Here is a 17,574-nt window from a genome sequence, read left to right as displayed (position 1 = left end):
GGCCGCGATGCCCGGCGGGGCCGCGGGCTGAGGCGGCCGCCCGCCCGCCGCCATGCCGGTGAAGAACCGGTACAACCTGGTGGACGATGGCTGCGACTCCCGCGTCCCGCTGCACAACGAGGAGGCCTTTCAGCACGGCATCCACTTCCAGGCCAAGGTGAGCCCCGGGCGTGCTCCGCTCCGCAGCCCCTGGGCCGGGGGGCGCAGCCGGTGCCCCCCGCCTGTCGCAGCCCCGCGGCCCCCGCGCTCCGGGGCCTTGGCAGCGAACCCCCGGGAGGTTCCCCCTCCTTGGCTGTTGCAGAGAGGGCCCCGGGGTCTCTGCGGGCTCGGGGTCCCCGCGGGCTGGGCTCCGGTGCTGTCCGGCAGCCACCGGTGTGGCACCCGCTGGCCGCGGGCCCGTGGCCGGGCTCGCCGGGCCTCCCCAGCCCTGCCACGGTTATTCTTCAGCTCTGGAAGTGCCCCTGGGCCACGCTGAGGGAGTCTAAAGAAAACAGCAATCAATTATGAAAGCCTTACATTTAATTAGCACAATCAAACAGGTTCTTGCTCTTTTCCGAGTATTTTTGCAGCTGTGTAATCCTTACACGCTGCCTTGTGAGCTTCATTTGGGAACTGCTCTGGAATGACCCCTCTTGACAGCACCGTGGATGCTGTTCCAGGTGCTCATCCCTGCCTGATCCAGTGCCTGTCCTGTCCCCCACCGGGCTGCCCTGTCCTGCCACGTCGGGGTGACAGCTCCCTATTCCCCTGGAAACCGGCAGACTGCTATGTGCTGCTCAAATAATAGTGCCTGACTCCAGCTGACCCTTTCCCTGCATGAAAAGCTGGACAGACAAGGTCTGCAGCCTTCAGGCATCAGAAAGAAATACTGATATTGTCAGAAATCCCATATTGATCATGAAGAACAGCCTGGCAGCACAGCAGCACTCTCAGAAAGTGACTCCATTGGAATTGGCACGCTGTAGACAGCATGGGGAATGGGTTTATAATTCAGCTGACAAGAAGAATTGCATTTTGCTGGAGCAACTCACAGGCTCCCTTCCCCTCTTTGCAGGTGGCCTAACACAGATTAGAAATGGAATTCACGCCTGCTGTCTCCTGAGCTGGAAAGAAGGGGCATATACATTCCAATAAAGCTTTGAAATACGGATTTTGTGCCTCTTGGTTTTCCTGCTGAAAGAGCTGTAAGATTTAAGCAGGATACAGGATGAATCTGAATAGACAGCTAATCATGTATTTTAAAAATCTATCTTCCTTAGGGAAGAAAACATTTAATCTGTGATTTCTCTATTTAAATTAACATTTGCTCTGCTGCAGACTGTGCAGAGGAGAAGAAAAATTCTTAATTTGGTTTCTAAAAGATGAGAAGCAACTGTACCTTTAACTGAGTGAAACTGGCTTTTCAGATTGACAGCTCCAGGCATCCAGAGCTAGTGAGTGGATAACACCCTGTTAGGATGTGTGGGTCTGGGATGGGGTTTGCATTACCTTAGTAACATGCCTGCTCAGTTCTGCTTTACAGTCTGTCTCTTCCAATTATGCTGCTCATTGTGGGCACATCAGTCAGCTGCAACGCTGACAATGACAAGGCTGCAGCTGGCTGCAGGTGTCTCACACCAGGCAATCTTACTGACCACACTCACTCTCTAATCTCCACATTCCAAACTGCCTTCCTTCCCCTATAATCTTCAGGAGGTCAGTGCTGGGAGCTGCTGGTTTGGGCAGAGCTTTGTGTGCTGTTTCATGAGTTTCATGGCACTGTGTGGGAGCACAGGTACCAAAACTCTGCAGCCAGAGTTTGAAAGAATCTCCTCTAGCTCACACTCCCAGCTGTCCTGTTGCCCCAATAAATTTGTCATTAGGAGCATGGCTGGCTCCCCACTGCAGCTCTGCTGCTGGCAGACAAAAGGCCAGCCAGCTGCAAGGAGCTCATCTGGATTAGCAGTGACTGCCCTGACGGCCAGTGGGGCAGGGAAGGAGATCTGCACACCAAAGAGGCCACAGAGCACTGAAATACAGCTCTGCCCTCCCCAGCAGCCCGAGGGAAGCCCTGGCTCTGCTGCTCTCCTCCCTGCTGCCCTCAAGCTCTCGTGCTCTGAGCTTGGCTCCCCTGTGGTTTACCAAAGGCTATAGATGAACTTAACTGCTCTTAAAAATGCCATTTTGCAAAGGCATTTACAGAAGCAGTAGCAAAGCCAGATGACCTTTCAGATTGCTTGTGGTGTTTATTTCAAGGCAGGAGAAAAAGCAGTAAATACTGAGCCAGGAGAGCTCATCTCTGAAAGCCTTTTTAAGCAGACATTTTACAAGATAAAACCCATTGCAATCTGCAAGTAGTACAGTGGAGAAATAAATCCAGAACTGTGTTAGTAACAGCAATAGCTATGGGGCTATTCTGGGGAATTATTTTGTCTCCATTCATATATATAATATCACTCTGAATATTTGCAGGGGCCTCCTGATTAGTTGCTCCTTTTCCTCTCCACAAGGGAACAATTTCCAAAAAACCAAAATTTTGTAACCATACACTAAAATCCAGACACAATTCATGAACCAAATGTTCCTGGGAGGGTCACTAAACTCTGTGAACTGCCCTCAGTCCCCACCACTAACAGCAGAGCTGGGCTGTGTTACCCTGAGAGAGCTGATGGACCCCACCAGCACCAAATCCAGTCCCTGTCCTCAGCTGCCAGGGCCGCTCCCAGCACATTCTGTCACCTCCCTCTCACTCAGTGACATTCTCCCTGTCCTCTCTAGCATGCCCTGGGTGTGCAGGTCTTCCCTCAGAGCTGAGCCACAGCACCTTACAGCGTCAGCAGCCTTTGCTCCCCACACGATGTGACTGTCCAGGACAGCGCGTTTTCCTCATTGCCAAGGCTGAGCTGGCAGCTTTGTGCCTCCTCCCCTGGGCAGTGCAGGGCACTCCTGTCAGCTGTGCCACGTGTGCCGTCCCTGGTGCCACCGGGCAGCAGCTGCTGCCTCCTGCCAACAGGTGCACGAGCAGGTTCTGCTTTGGCACACGAGGGGAGAGTACAGGCAGCACAGGAGGGAGAAATGCCAGCAGCAGGAAGCTGCCCTTGGCTGTTCCGTGATAACCTGTGGAACGTGTGCAGTGTGCTGCCATGCTGTTCAGGAGAACAGGCAGCTCCAGGAGGCTGTAGCTGTGGTGCAGGGGGAGAGGTGGAGGTGATAGGAACCTGCCATCTGCCGTGTCTCAGACCCCAGTAAGAGACCCTGCTAATATCACTGGCACAGACACTGGAATGCAGACACTCAATCCTGTGGTTAGGACTGCAGCTCCCCTAAGCAGGGTTGTAGGACACAGATTTGGGTGGGTTTACCAGGATTCTGCAGACAGCTGAGCTGGTCCAACCAAGCAGGCACAGCAGTATGCAGAGGTCTGGGTGGTCCAGACTGAAAACTTAAGCTAGAATCACAAGGCTTTCCCAGGAAAGGTGTTTGTTGCACATCCTGGCAGCTTTACAGCTCTTGTGTGCTTTTAGTTTTGAGCAGGTGTAGTAAGGAGGAACAAAGGATAGAGAGTCCCAGTTTCAGACACATGGGATCATGACTCAATTAGCAGTAGACATCGCCCTGCAAAGCGCTGGTAAAGGCACATCCAGAACCTGAATGAGGTCAGAGCCTCACACCCAACCTCAGAAATCCCCAACTTGATAACATTATCTATAACAGATATTCCTATCCTGTCCTGGGTCAAAGGGTTCTCCAAGCAAGGAGGGACTAAATAAATGAGGAATGCTGTCTGTTTTGAAGAAGCCCACACCATGAACTTGTGCATTACTGCACAGACATCTCACTGTTGTGTCTTTCAGTACATCGGCAGCTTGGATGTCCCCAGGCCCAACAGCCGCGTGGAGATTGTGGCAGCCATGAGAAGGATCCGGGTAAGTTCAGAAGAGCTGAGCCCCACACTGAGTTGAAGGTTACACTCCCTGGAGTGACTTGGTTGCAATCTACTGTTCTACATTCCCTCCAGCCCTTCCTATCTGGAGCTCAAATCTCAACCCAATCAGGTTTGCAACAAGCTTCTCCAGAAATTCCCGAGGCATCTTAGCATAGGCCCATGCTCTTTGCAAAGGGATCAGTTGTCAAAGCCCAAATGCAACCCCCTCTCCTGTGCTGAGCAGCCACTGGGCTTTTCCTTGAACCTAAGAGATTTATTTAGCCTGTTTGGAATTTTGTGTGCATGAAAAATAAGCTGGACACAATATGCTCCACAAAAGCACTTGAGTTCATTGACAGTTCCAAGTATATTGTGTTCTATATTGAAATATCAGTGTTCTGACAGGTATGATTGATGTAAATCTCATCTGACTAGACTGTGGATTCTGCTGCTCCTAGAATAATTTGCTGCTTTCCCCATGCTCCAATACAGTTTTACAGTTCCTGTTTCTCATCACCAAGCCTGCTCTCTTCCTGCTCTGCCCCTTTATTCTGCAGAGCAGCCTGTGAATGGTCCCCAGATTTAGCTGTGATTAGCAGGGTTGGGTGGCTTACATCTGCTTTGAGTATAACCAGTTCAAGTGCATCTCCCCCAAAAGGCAGTGCAGCTGTTGTGTCTGGCTGAAGTTTTGCAGGGGTCTTAATTCTGAGGCTCTTCATATGTCTCACATCAGCTGAAGCAAGTTTGAGAATCTTCCATTTAAAGCTTTGAAGGGATTATCCTATTTCCCCCCCTTCCCCCACAGTGTTTAACCATCTAATTTTCCTTTAGAATAGTGCTTTTTAAACTTAGCCTGTAACTGGCTGGGGAGCTGATGTATTCATCTCCAGCCAAGCTTAGAAATGACATTCCCTCCCTTTGCCTGCTCAGACTATTAGCACAGCTCTTGCTCAGAACACAGTGCAGCAGCAGTCTAAATTGCCTGGTTATTTATGGAACAGGTGAATATCTGTAGGAAGTAAAAGCAATAGGTGAAGACTACCAGGGCAGCTTAGGTGGTGGCATAATTATTGGCAATTTTTCATCTGAATCAATATTTATCATCAGATTTGACACTGCACTTCTGCTGATCTCTGACACCCCTGTAAGAAAAAGCAAACAGTATTTTAATACCACTTAAAATAAAGTGTCACACCTGCTTTTGCCACAGTGGTACCTAGCTCAGAGCTTTGGCAATGCAATAGCATGCTTGAGGACCACAAGAAACATGTGAAAAACCCATTCTGCATTCCTGGGTGCTGTCACTTCATCTTGTCACACAGGATTTTTTAAGTAGGCATCCAGTAATCTATACTGAGTTTTTAATCTTGGAAGCCTATTCCAAAAAGGGAGGGCTTCCCTTTTCATGTGCACATTGTACAGCAGGATCTTATTCAGACACTTCCTGGCTGCTGAGCGGAAGATGCTCCTCTATTGAAGATAGTTAATTGGCACTGATCCTTAATTAGAGCATAAAGAATGAACTGGGAGGTCTTTGAAGAGAATTCTAGTGCACAGAGTACCCAACCTAGGAACTGAGGGAAGATGGGGCTTATTTATGTAGCGTTCATTTGCATGCAGAGGCCTTGTCTGTACTAGAGTTTTTTCCCATGGACTCTCAGCAGCACCAGTTACAACTGGGAGGAAACAGTGGAAGAAGCTCTTGGGGGAAATTAGTATTTTACTCCTATGTTATTGTGAGTGGTAGTGCCTGTTTCTGCAGTGCAAGAGTGAGTAAGGTCCCACATCCCTGCCAAGTGTTGGCAGGGGCATGTCGTGGTGAAGCTTTCATCCTTTGTGCACTCCAGTGTTCCACTGGAATTCTCCACTGGAGCAGAAGAGAAAAGTCCTGCAGTACAAGCCCCAGCACAGCAGTCCCCGTGCTGCTCCCTGTGCCATGGGAGGAGGTGGGAGCCATCCTGGCACTGATGCAGCCGGCCCACGGCTCAGGAGGGCTCTTACTCACTGCTTCTGCCACTCCAGAGCGAGCAGGGAGGAGGATGAGGAGTCACAGCTCTCTTTTCCAGGCTCTGTCAGAGCTGGTTACTCTGGTTACTCATCAGTAAATTGATACAAGCGCCAAAACTGCCTTGGGGGAAAAGTCTTCAGCTACCGAGGACTCCAAATGTCCTGAGAGGCTCATAAGGAAAGCAGCAACAGCAGGTGACGAGTCTGCTCCTTGGCATGGTCTGTGTTATGTACTGGGCTCTTTTACCAGTTACACATGAATCATAGCAGGGATTCTGGATCCGTGGGATTCTCCATGCATAAGCAGAGCAGTCTGCCTGCAGACTTCAGGACATTACTCCCAGGGAGCCTCAAATAACAACTTTTAGCATTAGCCTGCTAAAAATGTGACCTGCTCTTCAGCAGTAGGTATTTGAGGTGCAGTCTCTTAGTAAAGCTTAAATCCATATTCTGGGCTGAATGGATGCTTGTAGAATTGCTAGCAATACTCCATTAGTCACACATTAGATCCCATTTCATAACAGACTGGAAAGCCTTGTCTCATCATGTTCTATGCTTCCACTGGAGAGAATGCAAATGCAGTAGGTAGAACAGGGAAGCTGCTGTTCTTAGCTTTCCATTATGCCGAGCTAGACAACTGTAAGTTTGCTAATCCTCCCAGTGGATTATTAGCTGCCTACAGCTGCCATGTTGTTATTATATGATCAGAGTTCAAGCTAATCCCTCTACCTCTTGCCCTGGCAGGGAAGGTGATGAAATGAGTTTGCAGCTTGGATAAATACTCTGTACCCTGACAAGCACAGCAAGGGCCTGCTTAGGAAAGTCCAATTCATCACACAGCTCCAAGCACCCCGGGCAGGTGTTCCCCCACCTCCCAGGGAGCAGCATCTGCTGCCTGCAGCTGCCCGAGGCCATCCAGGTCTGGGTGTCTGGCAGCTCCCGTGCTCTGTCAGCGTTCTGGTGGAGCTGCCTTTCTGCTGGAGCACATCCCCCTGCAGGTATTGGAGCCTTCACAGCACTCCAGGGAGTCTGTGTACAAATCAAGATCTTTCCTCCTCACAATTCAAGCGGTAGCTAATGTGAAGATGGGTTTTGTAAAGCACAAAGCACTTCCTTGAAGCTGCTGAGGTTGCTTGGAAAATGTTAGCCTGGGAGACCGGGGAATGGATGGCTTCAAGTGCAGCGTTAACATCACCACACATCCTGCATGTATTCCCCAGAGCCAGCACTGACCAGAGCAGAAAGTCAGCTCTTCCCTTCCCAGAGCACCTCTATCTACCCTGAGTCCAGCACCTCCCAGCCAGCTGAGCAGGCCTAGTGACATGCTGCTGTTTTGAGTGGTGAGTTACAAGGGCACAGCAGGGCTAAGTGACAAAGCCTGTCATCCCCACAGACAGCCTGCTGCCAGCAATTCTCCAAGACACTTGGTTTATCTACCTTTAAGGCACAGAATCAGTTTCCCTGGAATTTGCACTTAAGAATCTCTGAAGCCTACAAATTTCAGTTCTGTTTGGAAGGTTTAGCTTGGACCTAAGCAGGTATTGACACTCAGAAAGGAGCCAGATGTTCGATTATTCAATCATTCCATAAGGGAACAGCCAACTGGGTTTGTGCCCATCCAAACACCAGGATGAGCAAACAGGAGGCAGGCATCCAGAGTAATGTGTCTTCTGTTACCTCCACATTTCTTGGGCTTAATTTAATTGAAAAGCCTTTTTCCCCAGAGGCCAGTGTGCCAGAGAAACAGAAACATTTATAAATCTTGCGCAGGATACATGAGAAGTGCCTGAGCTCTCCTTGGAATGAGAACTGGGTTCTCACTTCAGCCTCCCTCTTATCCTGATCATTTGTGCTGTATCTTTGAGCAGAGCCTCAGCACTTTGCAGTTTCCCCATACAGTATTCGGGTGAGGAACTGCAATCCAGCCACACCATAAGTCAGACTGACTGCCAAGTATCAACTGGTAGTGTTGAAGTGTGACATGACAGCAATTTAAATCAGGATGAGTAAGTTGCAAATTTGTGAAGCAGAGGCACAGGGACAGCTGCAGAGAACCTGCCTCTGCACACCAGAGCTCCCAGTCCCAGAGCTGGGCTGGCTCACACAGCACCTTGCACTTAAAGCCCTGCCAGGCTGTAAATTCCAGCAGTTCAGGAGCAAATCCGGGTGTGATTTATCTGCTCTTCCTACAGAAGGAGAGGAAACCAGGTGGACAGCTGGCAGAGGGCAGGGAGACTGCCTTCAGCCCTCTCAGTTTAATTTATTACTGTGTGATGGTTTCAGAGGTAGAGATGTTTCATGGGCTCGTCCATGAGATTGTTCTACAACACAGTCCCCTCAGTTTTCCCAGGCAGGCAGCTTTCTCACTACAGTTCACCTAGAAAACTACTGCATGGATTCCTCTGACATATTCTGCCTATAAGCCCTTCCTGGGTTATTAAGCTCAGAGCTATGTTTTCCTGCCAGCTTCACATTAATCTGAGCTGGAGTTGTGATCAGAACTAATAAAAGAGAGAAGCTGAACTCCCAGCTGATGGGTTGCTTGGTTAGTCTCTGCAGCCTTTCACTGTATAATGAAGATATTTGGTCAGCTGTAGCTGAGGCACAGACTCAAACGTGGGAGTGCAAACTGCTGGAGCACTTGCCCTGGGGTACAGACCTCTGTAGCTGCATGCCAGAGGCTGTTGTTGTTGGGTGGGAGTTTGTTCTGCTGCAGTTCCTGGAGGGTTTTCCCTTTCAGCCTCTTTGGAAGAGCATCCAAATGCTCAGCTAATGATAGCCCTGGGCTGTGACAGACAACAATCCTAGTATCTTAAAATATTTCAGCAGCCTCAGACTGCTGGGGTGGACCTTTCTTTAGTTCTCAGAACACCATGCACCTTCCTTTCATTTACAGGAAGGTGCAGGAGAAACAGATGACAGTTCTGACAAGGTTAGAGTATGAAACACAGGCATCTCTTCCTCCTTCTCCCCCACACTAGGAAGACACTGTATTCACCCCAGAGTATGCTCCAAGAGAGCATCATTTTCTAGGATATCTTATATAAAACCATGTTTACCCTGCTAAGTGTTAGACACAGCCTATGGCCCCCAGGAGAGAGCTGTGGTTATAGGCAGCCAAACCAATATACACAAGCATGTACAAACTTGTTCTGGCACCTTCTGCACAATGTCTGGTGTCAGTTCTGATTCTTCTCCAAAGCAGAGGTCTAAGAAAGGCTCCTGCAGCTTCACACAGGCACTACGTGATCATCCCACAGGGCTGCTCAGCTCCAGGTCCCAGCAACACCAGTTAGCCTCAGGGTCCCATCCATGAGACCAGGCATCTGAACCAGTTTAAGGTTCCTACCACACAAGATTAAGCTAATTGGGTTTACCTTTCCAGGCCCTGGCAAAATACAGCAAGTGTTTTCAGGATAGCAATTAAATGTTAATTGCAGCTAAGTTTAGCCCTAATGCCTCATTAGTTTGTTTTCCTCTGTTTGTTGCATCTATAGCAGAATCTCCTGCACAGGGATGGGGATCAGGCTGGGCTTCCCAGGAGGCAGGAGTCCCACCATGTGCTCTGAGGGTCTCTGAGCCTTGCCAGGAAACTCTTACCTGCCCAGGGCAGGCAGTACCAAAACGACCGTGTTCAATGCACAGCTCTACTGAAAAGCATTTTACTGCTCCACATTGCAAATAGCCCCCAGGTTTGGTTCCCACTCACTGTTTCCTGGTCTTCAGGAAGATAAAGGGTGACAGTGATGCCACCTTACCTTAAGGGATGACAGACACCCTATGGGTCCTACCTGGGTGCAGCACAGGATGCTGAAGGAGGTGAGCCCTCTGGCAGAATGTCTGGCAAGAATCCATTTCCCCAGGAAAAACAAGTGGCTTCAGCTTGGGACTGCAGGAGCTGCAACCTCCCAGGCACTGCTCCTCACCCTGCTCCCATCCCACCTCCAGGCAGGGCTTCCTGCCCTGCCATTCCCCCTTCCCAGTCTGCCCTGCAGCACCAATTAGCCAAAACACCAGGTGAGATGTCCCTGAGATCCCTTGCCTTGAAGGCCCAGGAAGGGAAAGGCTGGGTTGGGAAGGGTGGGTGATGCAGGTACAGCTCCTTAGGCCTCTCTGCATGTGTCCTATGGTCCACAGTCACCTTGGCAGCCTCTGGTGTGCTCACGCACATGCTGCTTTCCCAGCCTTACAAAAGATGAATTTAAAATGTGGAAGCTGGTTTTCTAGAATAATTGAGTCTGCCTTGTCTCAGACAAACCCAAGCTTGTTTCACCCATTTTCTGCTGTTGGTATTATCCTAAAACAAAGGGAAGAAGCTCTTAATGAGCTGTTTCTGCAGTGGCATCATGCACAGTGTTTCTAGGCAGCATTGTGTGACTGTAGTGGAGAACTGACTGCTCTGCTTGTGTGTCTTGAGTGGGAGGAGAGGAAAAAACACCTCTGAGATTACACAAGAATCCAACCTTCTGCTCACTGCTTAGGGGGGTCTCACCATGCATTGGAGCTGCCCCACTGACTTAGAAACTCCTGCAGATTTCCACCCTGCTCATCTCCAACCCTAAATCACCTCTGGACTTCCTGCCACAGAATAATTAGTTACCTTCTGTCACTTAACCTCTGAGCTGAAACGAGTGGGGACTGGTCAAGCTGTGGATACAGGCCACTGTGCCAGAAGACAGCCGAGAGCTTTTTCAGCAGCCACGTGCTATGACCCAGTTTTTGAGGAGTGGCCGGTGACTAGAGATGCTTCACTTCTTCCACCCTGCTCAGAGTGCACGGTGCAGGGTTGATAACAGATGGGTGGAGGGATCAGTCAGTGAAATGTGTCATCTCCAGGCAACAGCGACCTTTAGTGCCTTCCCCAGAGCCCTCAGAACTCCATTGCTTCTCCAGCGAGGGGGTGGAACCAGTCAGGCACATTAATTCTGTTTTGCATAAGAGTCATGGTGGATTGGAGTTTAGTTGAAGGCTAATAAAAGCAGCATTTAAATGGATAAAAGCTAAATTTAAATGTTAGTGCTAAATAGAATAAGACAGAGCTTTTTGTCTGATGCTGAATCTTGGCAATGAAGCAGGTACCTTTTAATTGTAAAATAAAGTGGCTTTAACAGTATTATCATTATATTACTGAAGCATTTAATTTTACTAGCTAAAATATCACCGTATGAGATCTCTGCAAAGCTTTTATCTAGTTTGAAATAAAGAGACTTTTTCACCAATTATGTTACTGGTTGTAGACTATTACAGAGATGAAATATAATGGCTTTCAAATTACATTCTGGTGAAGAACACTCAGCCACTACTCAAAGCTGCTTCTTTGTTGGTGCCTGAAAAAATGTAATTGAGAAGGTAACCAGAGTGTAGAGAGAACATTGGATTGGTCACAAGGAGCTGCCTAAATCTGAGTGACAACTGCAAGGGCACAGAGCTGGGGCTGCCCGTGGGGTGCAGCAGAGACCCTCCTTGTGCAGCCAAACAAGTGCAGGGGTGGATTTCCACCAGAGCAGGCTGATGTGTTTCAGGAGCAAAACAGAATAAACCATGGAGATACAAACACTTAAATCTGTCCCATGTCTCTCTCTGTGCAGAGAAAAACCTGAAAAAACATCAGCCTGTGGCTAAAGTGTAATCCTCATGCTTTGTCTGAGTCTCTGGTTCTCAGGCTGGGTCTGTGCTGGACACAGGGGGAAGGCCAGACCCAGTGCACAGCAGTGGGTGCCCCTGTCGATGTTGTCTTGATTTTGTCACATGCAAGGGCCCTTTGTAGTTCATTGATCAGTGTTCTGAGGAGGGGGACCCTGAGGGACTGTGACCACAAAGACAAATTCAGCCCAGTAAAATAAGATTTGCTAACAATAGCTTTGTTCTATGCTTGCTTTCTTCAATCTGCTTTTGCTCTGTAGTAAATGAGGCCTGAAGGCAGACAGAATCTGTGCTACTTTACATAGTACTTTGACAAGATACTTCATGTTTTGACCAAATAACAGTGTGATAAATCTATAGCATAAAAGTCTTGACTGGGTCCCTGGAAGGAAGGATGCTTTGATGAGGGAGCAGGGATTTTTTTAAAGGCATTATGGAATGGTTTTCTTTCTTTCTTTCTTTCCTGCAGCAGTGATTAGACATTATTTAAATGTCCTTTCCCTGGACCAGATGGGTTACTTGGACTAATTGGCAGCCGTCTGACAGCTTTCAGGACACCTGAGTCACTTCCACTTCCTCCATCCTTCTGTCACTGCTCCTGCAGAGATCCTGCCTGGGCAGATCTGCTGGGGGGCAGGATGTGGCCCTGTGCACTGAGGGAGTATCCCAGGCCAGGGTCCCAAATCACCCTGCTCCCTGCACAGCCAGGTCCAATGTACTCCCTGGAATCCCACCAAACCCTCTGAGCTCCAGGCTTCTCTTACTAAAATCAAATTATTTGTGTCAGATGAAGAAGAGCAGAGGGACATGTTGAAGCCAGAGGCAGTGTGGTGGAGGATGAGGCAGCCACAGCTGCTTCAGGAGGGTGTAAGGCACATGGGTGCTCTTCAAGCTCAAATGCCACCTGCCACCTGTGGAGTGTCCTTTACCTGCTGCAGAGCCACACATGGCTCATTGGAGCACTAAAGGTTCAGTGATCCCCAGCACCATGGACCTGCTCAGTCCTGCTGCAGCCTGTGCTCCTGCTGTTAATGATTACAGGGCATAAACTTCCATCTCAGGCACATTTTCCTATTTTCATGTTGCTGCCCCCCAGGGCAATGCTGGGCTCCTGCTTGTCTCGTTTCCTTGAATCCCAGCTGGTGGCAGGAGCTGGGGCAGGGGACTCTGTTTGGGGTTAATCACTGACCTGTGTGTGAGCAGCATTGTTGTCCACAGCCTCACACCTCCTGCTGACACCACTGCAAGCCCAGGGACACTGGGAACAACACTGGGGAGAGAGAAGAGCCTGTGATGTTCTGGTACAGTTTTGGTGACAAGACCTCAGTGACAATAAATACTGAGAGCATAAAACCCTCTTTTTCCATAATTTCCATATCTAAATCAAGGCTTTTTTCTCATCATGATTCACTAATCTCAGTAGCTCCCCTGAGGCTAATAGAGTCCTTGAACTGCTTAATATTCTGGAGTTTTGGAAATGACACAATTAGACTTGAATTTTCTTTCTCTTACAGTAGCAGTCTTGTTTCCAAATTTTAGTGAAGTTTCATGGACAATTTGAGGAGAACCTTCCTTTAAATTTAGGAACTGCAGTTTTATTAGCACTAATAATTCCTAAGCAATAATTCCTTGGAGAGAAGCAGTGTGGGAGCTGTGCCTGGCTCTGCTCAGGGCTGCACATCTGGGTAATGCTCAGGCCAGCCTGGCAGGAGAGGGGTGAGCTCCCTTCTGTCTTCACTTCTGCTCCAGGAATGCTCATTCCCAAGAGTTTGTGGGCAGATTGCAAAAGACATTTGTGCCACCGAGATTCTGATGTCTGTGTGAATTAGGAATTGGGAGCTCTCCTAGGAGTTGCATCTGAGCATTGGGCCCGACTGCTGATTTTCCTAAGGAAGCAGGATCTGTCAGTACTGCATGCCAAGCCTTTAGCAACAGACCTGACACACAGCCCTGTGGCCCTGTGCTGCTGACCCCCTCCAAGCTCAATGGCCTGTTCCTGGCTGGAATTGCTGCACTGTTGCTGCTCACAGATGCAAACACATCCTTTCAGTGCGGCGCCTGGAGGTCGACTATAAGTCACTGGGTTTTCTGTAAGAAATGTTTTCTCAAGTGGAACTGCTGGAGATCGATAGAATTAACAACTACACAGAAAAAGTCTCCTTGCCTGGCAATAAAGCAGATTATTTCTGTCCCTGAGTGTCTCAAACCAATACGTAGCAAGGCTGTTCATGGGAGTTGCTGGCACTGAGGTGTAGAAAGGTTCAGCTGCACCCAGGGCTTGAGCTAACAAAGAGTTCTTTGCCCTGCAGGAGAGCAAAGATGAATTGCACCTAGCAAAGGAGTCCTGAAGCCTGGTCTGCACACAGCAGCACACTCAGCATTCCCCCATTGTCATGCTGGTCTAGTTTGTAATCAAGTGCTGGTTCTGAATGCAAATGGAGATCAAGCCTTCATTCTAGCTTGGATTCTGCTTGCTGAAAGATAAAGGTGCCAAGTCCAGCTTCCTGACTCTGCTGTGGATATGCAAAGAAAATCCTAATTTCCCTACTAGGTGGCTAGGAGAAATGGCAAGATACAGAGCTGGAGGACAGAACCTGAGATGCAGGTTCTGTCACACATGGGGTGTGATATCCAGGAATAATCTGGAAGCCAGGGAATGTTTCCTCCCTGCAGCATTTACACAGACCAGGTGTTAGTCATGCAGATGTAGCTTCTCCAGATTCTCAACAGCAAACTAGATTGCCCTTCTCCTTTGGGTAGGTATCCACCCTGGGAGGACATGCTGAGCACCCTGAAGTCACTGAGGCTTTCAGGAGGAGGCTGCAGAGCAGCAGTGCTGGAAATGGAGAACCCCAGCAAGTCATGCCTGGCCCTCTTGGGAGCTGGGGCTGGGTTGGTTTGGCTATCAGATTGAACACGTGGGCACTTCCCTGCCTCTCCCTCTGAACCTCCCCTGGCTGCCCCAGGTCTCAGGAGCACTGACACTCCCTCTCCATCCCTGCACTCAGAGCATGGCTCCCAGCCTGCTCTGGCTGCCTTCATCTCCGACTGCCATCCCCCTTCCCTTGGACTACCGGCACTAAAATAGCATCCTTACATAAACACAAAGTCTTGCATTATTTAGAGGCCTAAAATCCCAGTACCTGCCTTTGTCAGAGCCTTGGCATGGCAGTGGGATTAGGTTTTCTCCCCATCTCTGTACCATGCTGGTGAGTCCCTGCCAGGACCCTCAGTAATTAAGACTCTGCAGTGGACTGGCTCCCATGGCTGCAAAATGCTCGTGGGCTGAACAAGGCTCTGCTCTCCTGAAGAACAGCATCACAAACACACCTCTGAAAAGCCACAGAAGAACAAAATTGGCTTTCTATTCTCTCTCCAAACAAGCCATAAACACCAACTCAGAGAGACAGAGCAAAGCAGCCCTGTTAATCACCCCTGTTCCATCTCTCCTTCCTGTTTCTGAGGACACCGGCTCCTCTTTTCCCCCTCTGCACAGCCTAGCCAAAATACCAGCAAATGAGCCAGGAGCATCTCCCCTGCCATGGCCTGTCAGGCTCATGGAGAGGGGTGGGTAGGGACTGAAAGTACAACAGGAATTTTGGAGCAGGCAGCAGAAGTCCTCAGTTGCCTTCTGCTCCTGTCTGTACAAGCAGTATCTGGTGGCCTGGCCCTGCCAGTGAGGTGCTGGGTAGCTGTCACTTGGCAGGGGCTGGCTGTAACCAGAACAACTGAATGAATGAAGTAGAAAATGAATATCCTTGCTTTGTGAGTGAGAAACATACAGAGAAAATACTCTATTACCTTCCCACAGCTATGCAGGGGGTCTGAGGCTTTTTTATGGAGCTCTGAGCTTGCTGCAGAGTCCTGGCTCCTGCTCTTCAGAGCTTTGTTTGAACATTGATGGACAAGGTCTAAAGCAATCCAATCTCCTAACTTGCCTCTTGTCCTACATACCAGCCTGGAGGGCAGCTAGGATATGAAACATGCACTAAACCAGGCCCTTCTCTGCAGGGCCTTGTGACACAGATGTTTGTAGGGAAATAAGGAATTACTTGAAGATATTGCAGTGTATAATTGCAGTTTCACTTCTCAGGGGTTATTTCAGGTGAATCTGACCTGCTTCTAATGAAATGAGCACTTTGTATCTGCAGTAACCTAGCAGCTTTTTCAGGTAGGGACATTTTCATGCTCCTGTTGGGCTGGGGTCCCGAGACACTACTTCATTACTGATGCTAATTAATCATCCAAGGCACTGCAGATGGAAAAGGTAATTTGTTTTCTCCTGCAAAGTGAATAGAGGTAGGGAGGAAAAGAAAACCCAACTTCCCCATGAGCTGGGTTTGGCCTGCCCTGGCAAGACAAGGACTGAAGGGCCGTGTGTGGGAAAGCTCCCTATTAAACCTGGGGACAGCAGGGAGCTCCTGGAAGTGACAGACACACAATGGTGCTTTTGTCAGAGAGGCACCAAGGGCCAGATGATGTCACCTTGTGCTGGGCTGTGAGGCTGCTTGTGCCTCTCAGGATGGAGCTCAGCAGTATTGCACTATCTCTTCCACAGGGAGGAGGCAATGAAAAGGCTGCTTTTGTCCCACCCTTTCTTAAAAGCAGGCGAAGAAGCTTTGTTCCAGGACACTGTGGTTTTCCTGAGGTGGAAAAGACTAATTAAAGAGCCACTGCTAGCCCTGGGCTCCCACCAGTTCCCATCACCTGCAGGAGCCCCACTCAAGCTGTGGGTGTAACACTGTTTCCTCCACATCTTTTTGACTGGCACAGAGAAATATCTGAACTCCACAGAGTGCCACATCCTTTGCCATGTCACCTTAAGGTGGAATGATTGAGTTATCCTTAAGGTTTGAGACTTCAGTAGTCTGGGACCTCCAAAGGATAAGATCTGTTGAAAATAAGGAGAAGGGGGATGAAGAGGAAGGCCTGTATTACTATGTCCATCAGAATGCTTTGAAACTGGATTCCCCAGATGTCAAAGGAGCCCTGGACAAAATGCAGGTCTTTCTCTTTCTTCCCCTTACATGATCAGCCTCCAGCTGCTGTGGCCAGGGCAGCATCCTCCGTCCTCACAGCCTCTGCCCAAGGTCAGCCAGGGATCCTTTGGGATGGACTGGGACCACGTTTCCTTGCTGCCCTTGCAGGGACTCCCAGAAACCCAGCAGGGCCATGATAGCACCTCAGCCCCTTCAGTGTGTGGGGAGTGGTCTGTGGCTTCTACAGAGAGTTTCTACAGTGCTGGATGGTGGAAGGAGCTCATTTAAATGAGGAAAAAAAAAAGACTTTGAGTACGTTGCCAGCATTCTCTTTGCCTATTGTACTCCCTTTTCGGTTTCTGCTTTCCAATGAGCAGTTTTATGTTTCCAAGGATCATAAATTCTCATTTTTCCACTGGGCAGGAGGTGCACTCCTGGTCTCCACTGCTTCCTGCGTGGCTTTTGTGCCCGTGTTGCCCAGCTACTGCAGCACAGCCTCAGGCTATGCCCGGCCGCATTCCGAGCAGCCCGGCAGCGTGTGTCCCCGGCGGGCAGCGGGTTCACAGCATCCCCGCACGCTCACGCTTCCCAGGGCCACAAAGGGAAGCCCTAACCCAGAGCCACGGGGAAGCTGCGCTGGCCGGGGCCGGCAGTGACCCCGGGAAGGTGGGATGTGATGCTGGAGGGGAGATCAGAGGCTGGACAGCAGAGCAGCCTCAGCGGTCCGAGGTGTGGGAATGGACACCGCAGCTCCAGGGCAGCGCTCGGCTCAGCCCCTCTGGCTGGGAGACCTCCCGAGTTTTCCGTAGCAGCAGTTCCAAGGGCAGCGCTCCAAGCGTGGGTAGTTCAAACAGCAGCCGAGATAACACCCTGTCCTCACCCGTGTAGGTCAGCTGGTTTGAAATTAATTACATTCCTAAGCTGGAAATACTTGGATTCATCATGGCTTTAAATCCTAAAAAATCCTAAAATGGGACTTGTATAATACCAGACGCTGCAGAGGGAAGGGAAGGGAAGGGAAGGGAAGGGAAGGGAAGGGAA

At 49.5% G+C, this 17,574-nt stretch overlaps 1 protein-coding gene across 1 annotated transcript in view; it reads left to right on the top strand.

Moving 5' to 3' along the window:
- LOC107212204 (carboxyl-terminal PDZ ligand of neuronal nitric oxide synthase protein-like) overlaps positions 1-17,574 on the top strand; it is a 29,610-nt gene continuing 12,036 nt past the window's right edge. Inside the window, exons 1-2 of the mRNA XM_015645216.3 lie at positions 1-157; positions 3,834-3,905. Coding sequence (XP_015500702.1) covers positions 53-157; positions 3,834-3,905 — 177 coding nt within the window. The 5' untranslated portion in view covers positions 1-52. The remainder of the gene's footprint in view (positions 158-3,833; positions 3,906-17,574) is intronic.

Source organism: Parus major, chromosome 17 (genome assembly GCF_001522545.3).
Source record: "Parus major isolate Abel chromosome 17, Parus_major1.1, whole genome shotgun sequence".
In the NCBI taxonomy this organism is placed as follows: domain Eukaryota; kingdom Metazoa; phylum Chordata; class Aves; order Passeriformes; family Paridae; genus Parus; species Parus major.
Note: the sequence above shows the minus strand (reverse complement) of the source record. Positions and strands in the feature narration are given on the sequence as shown.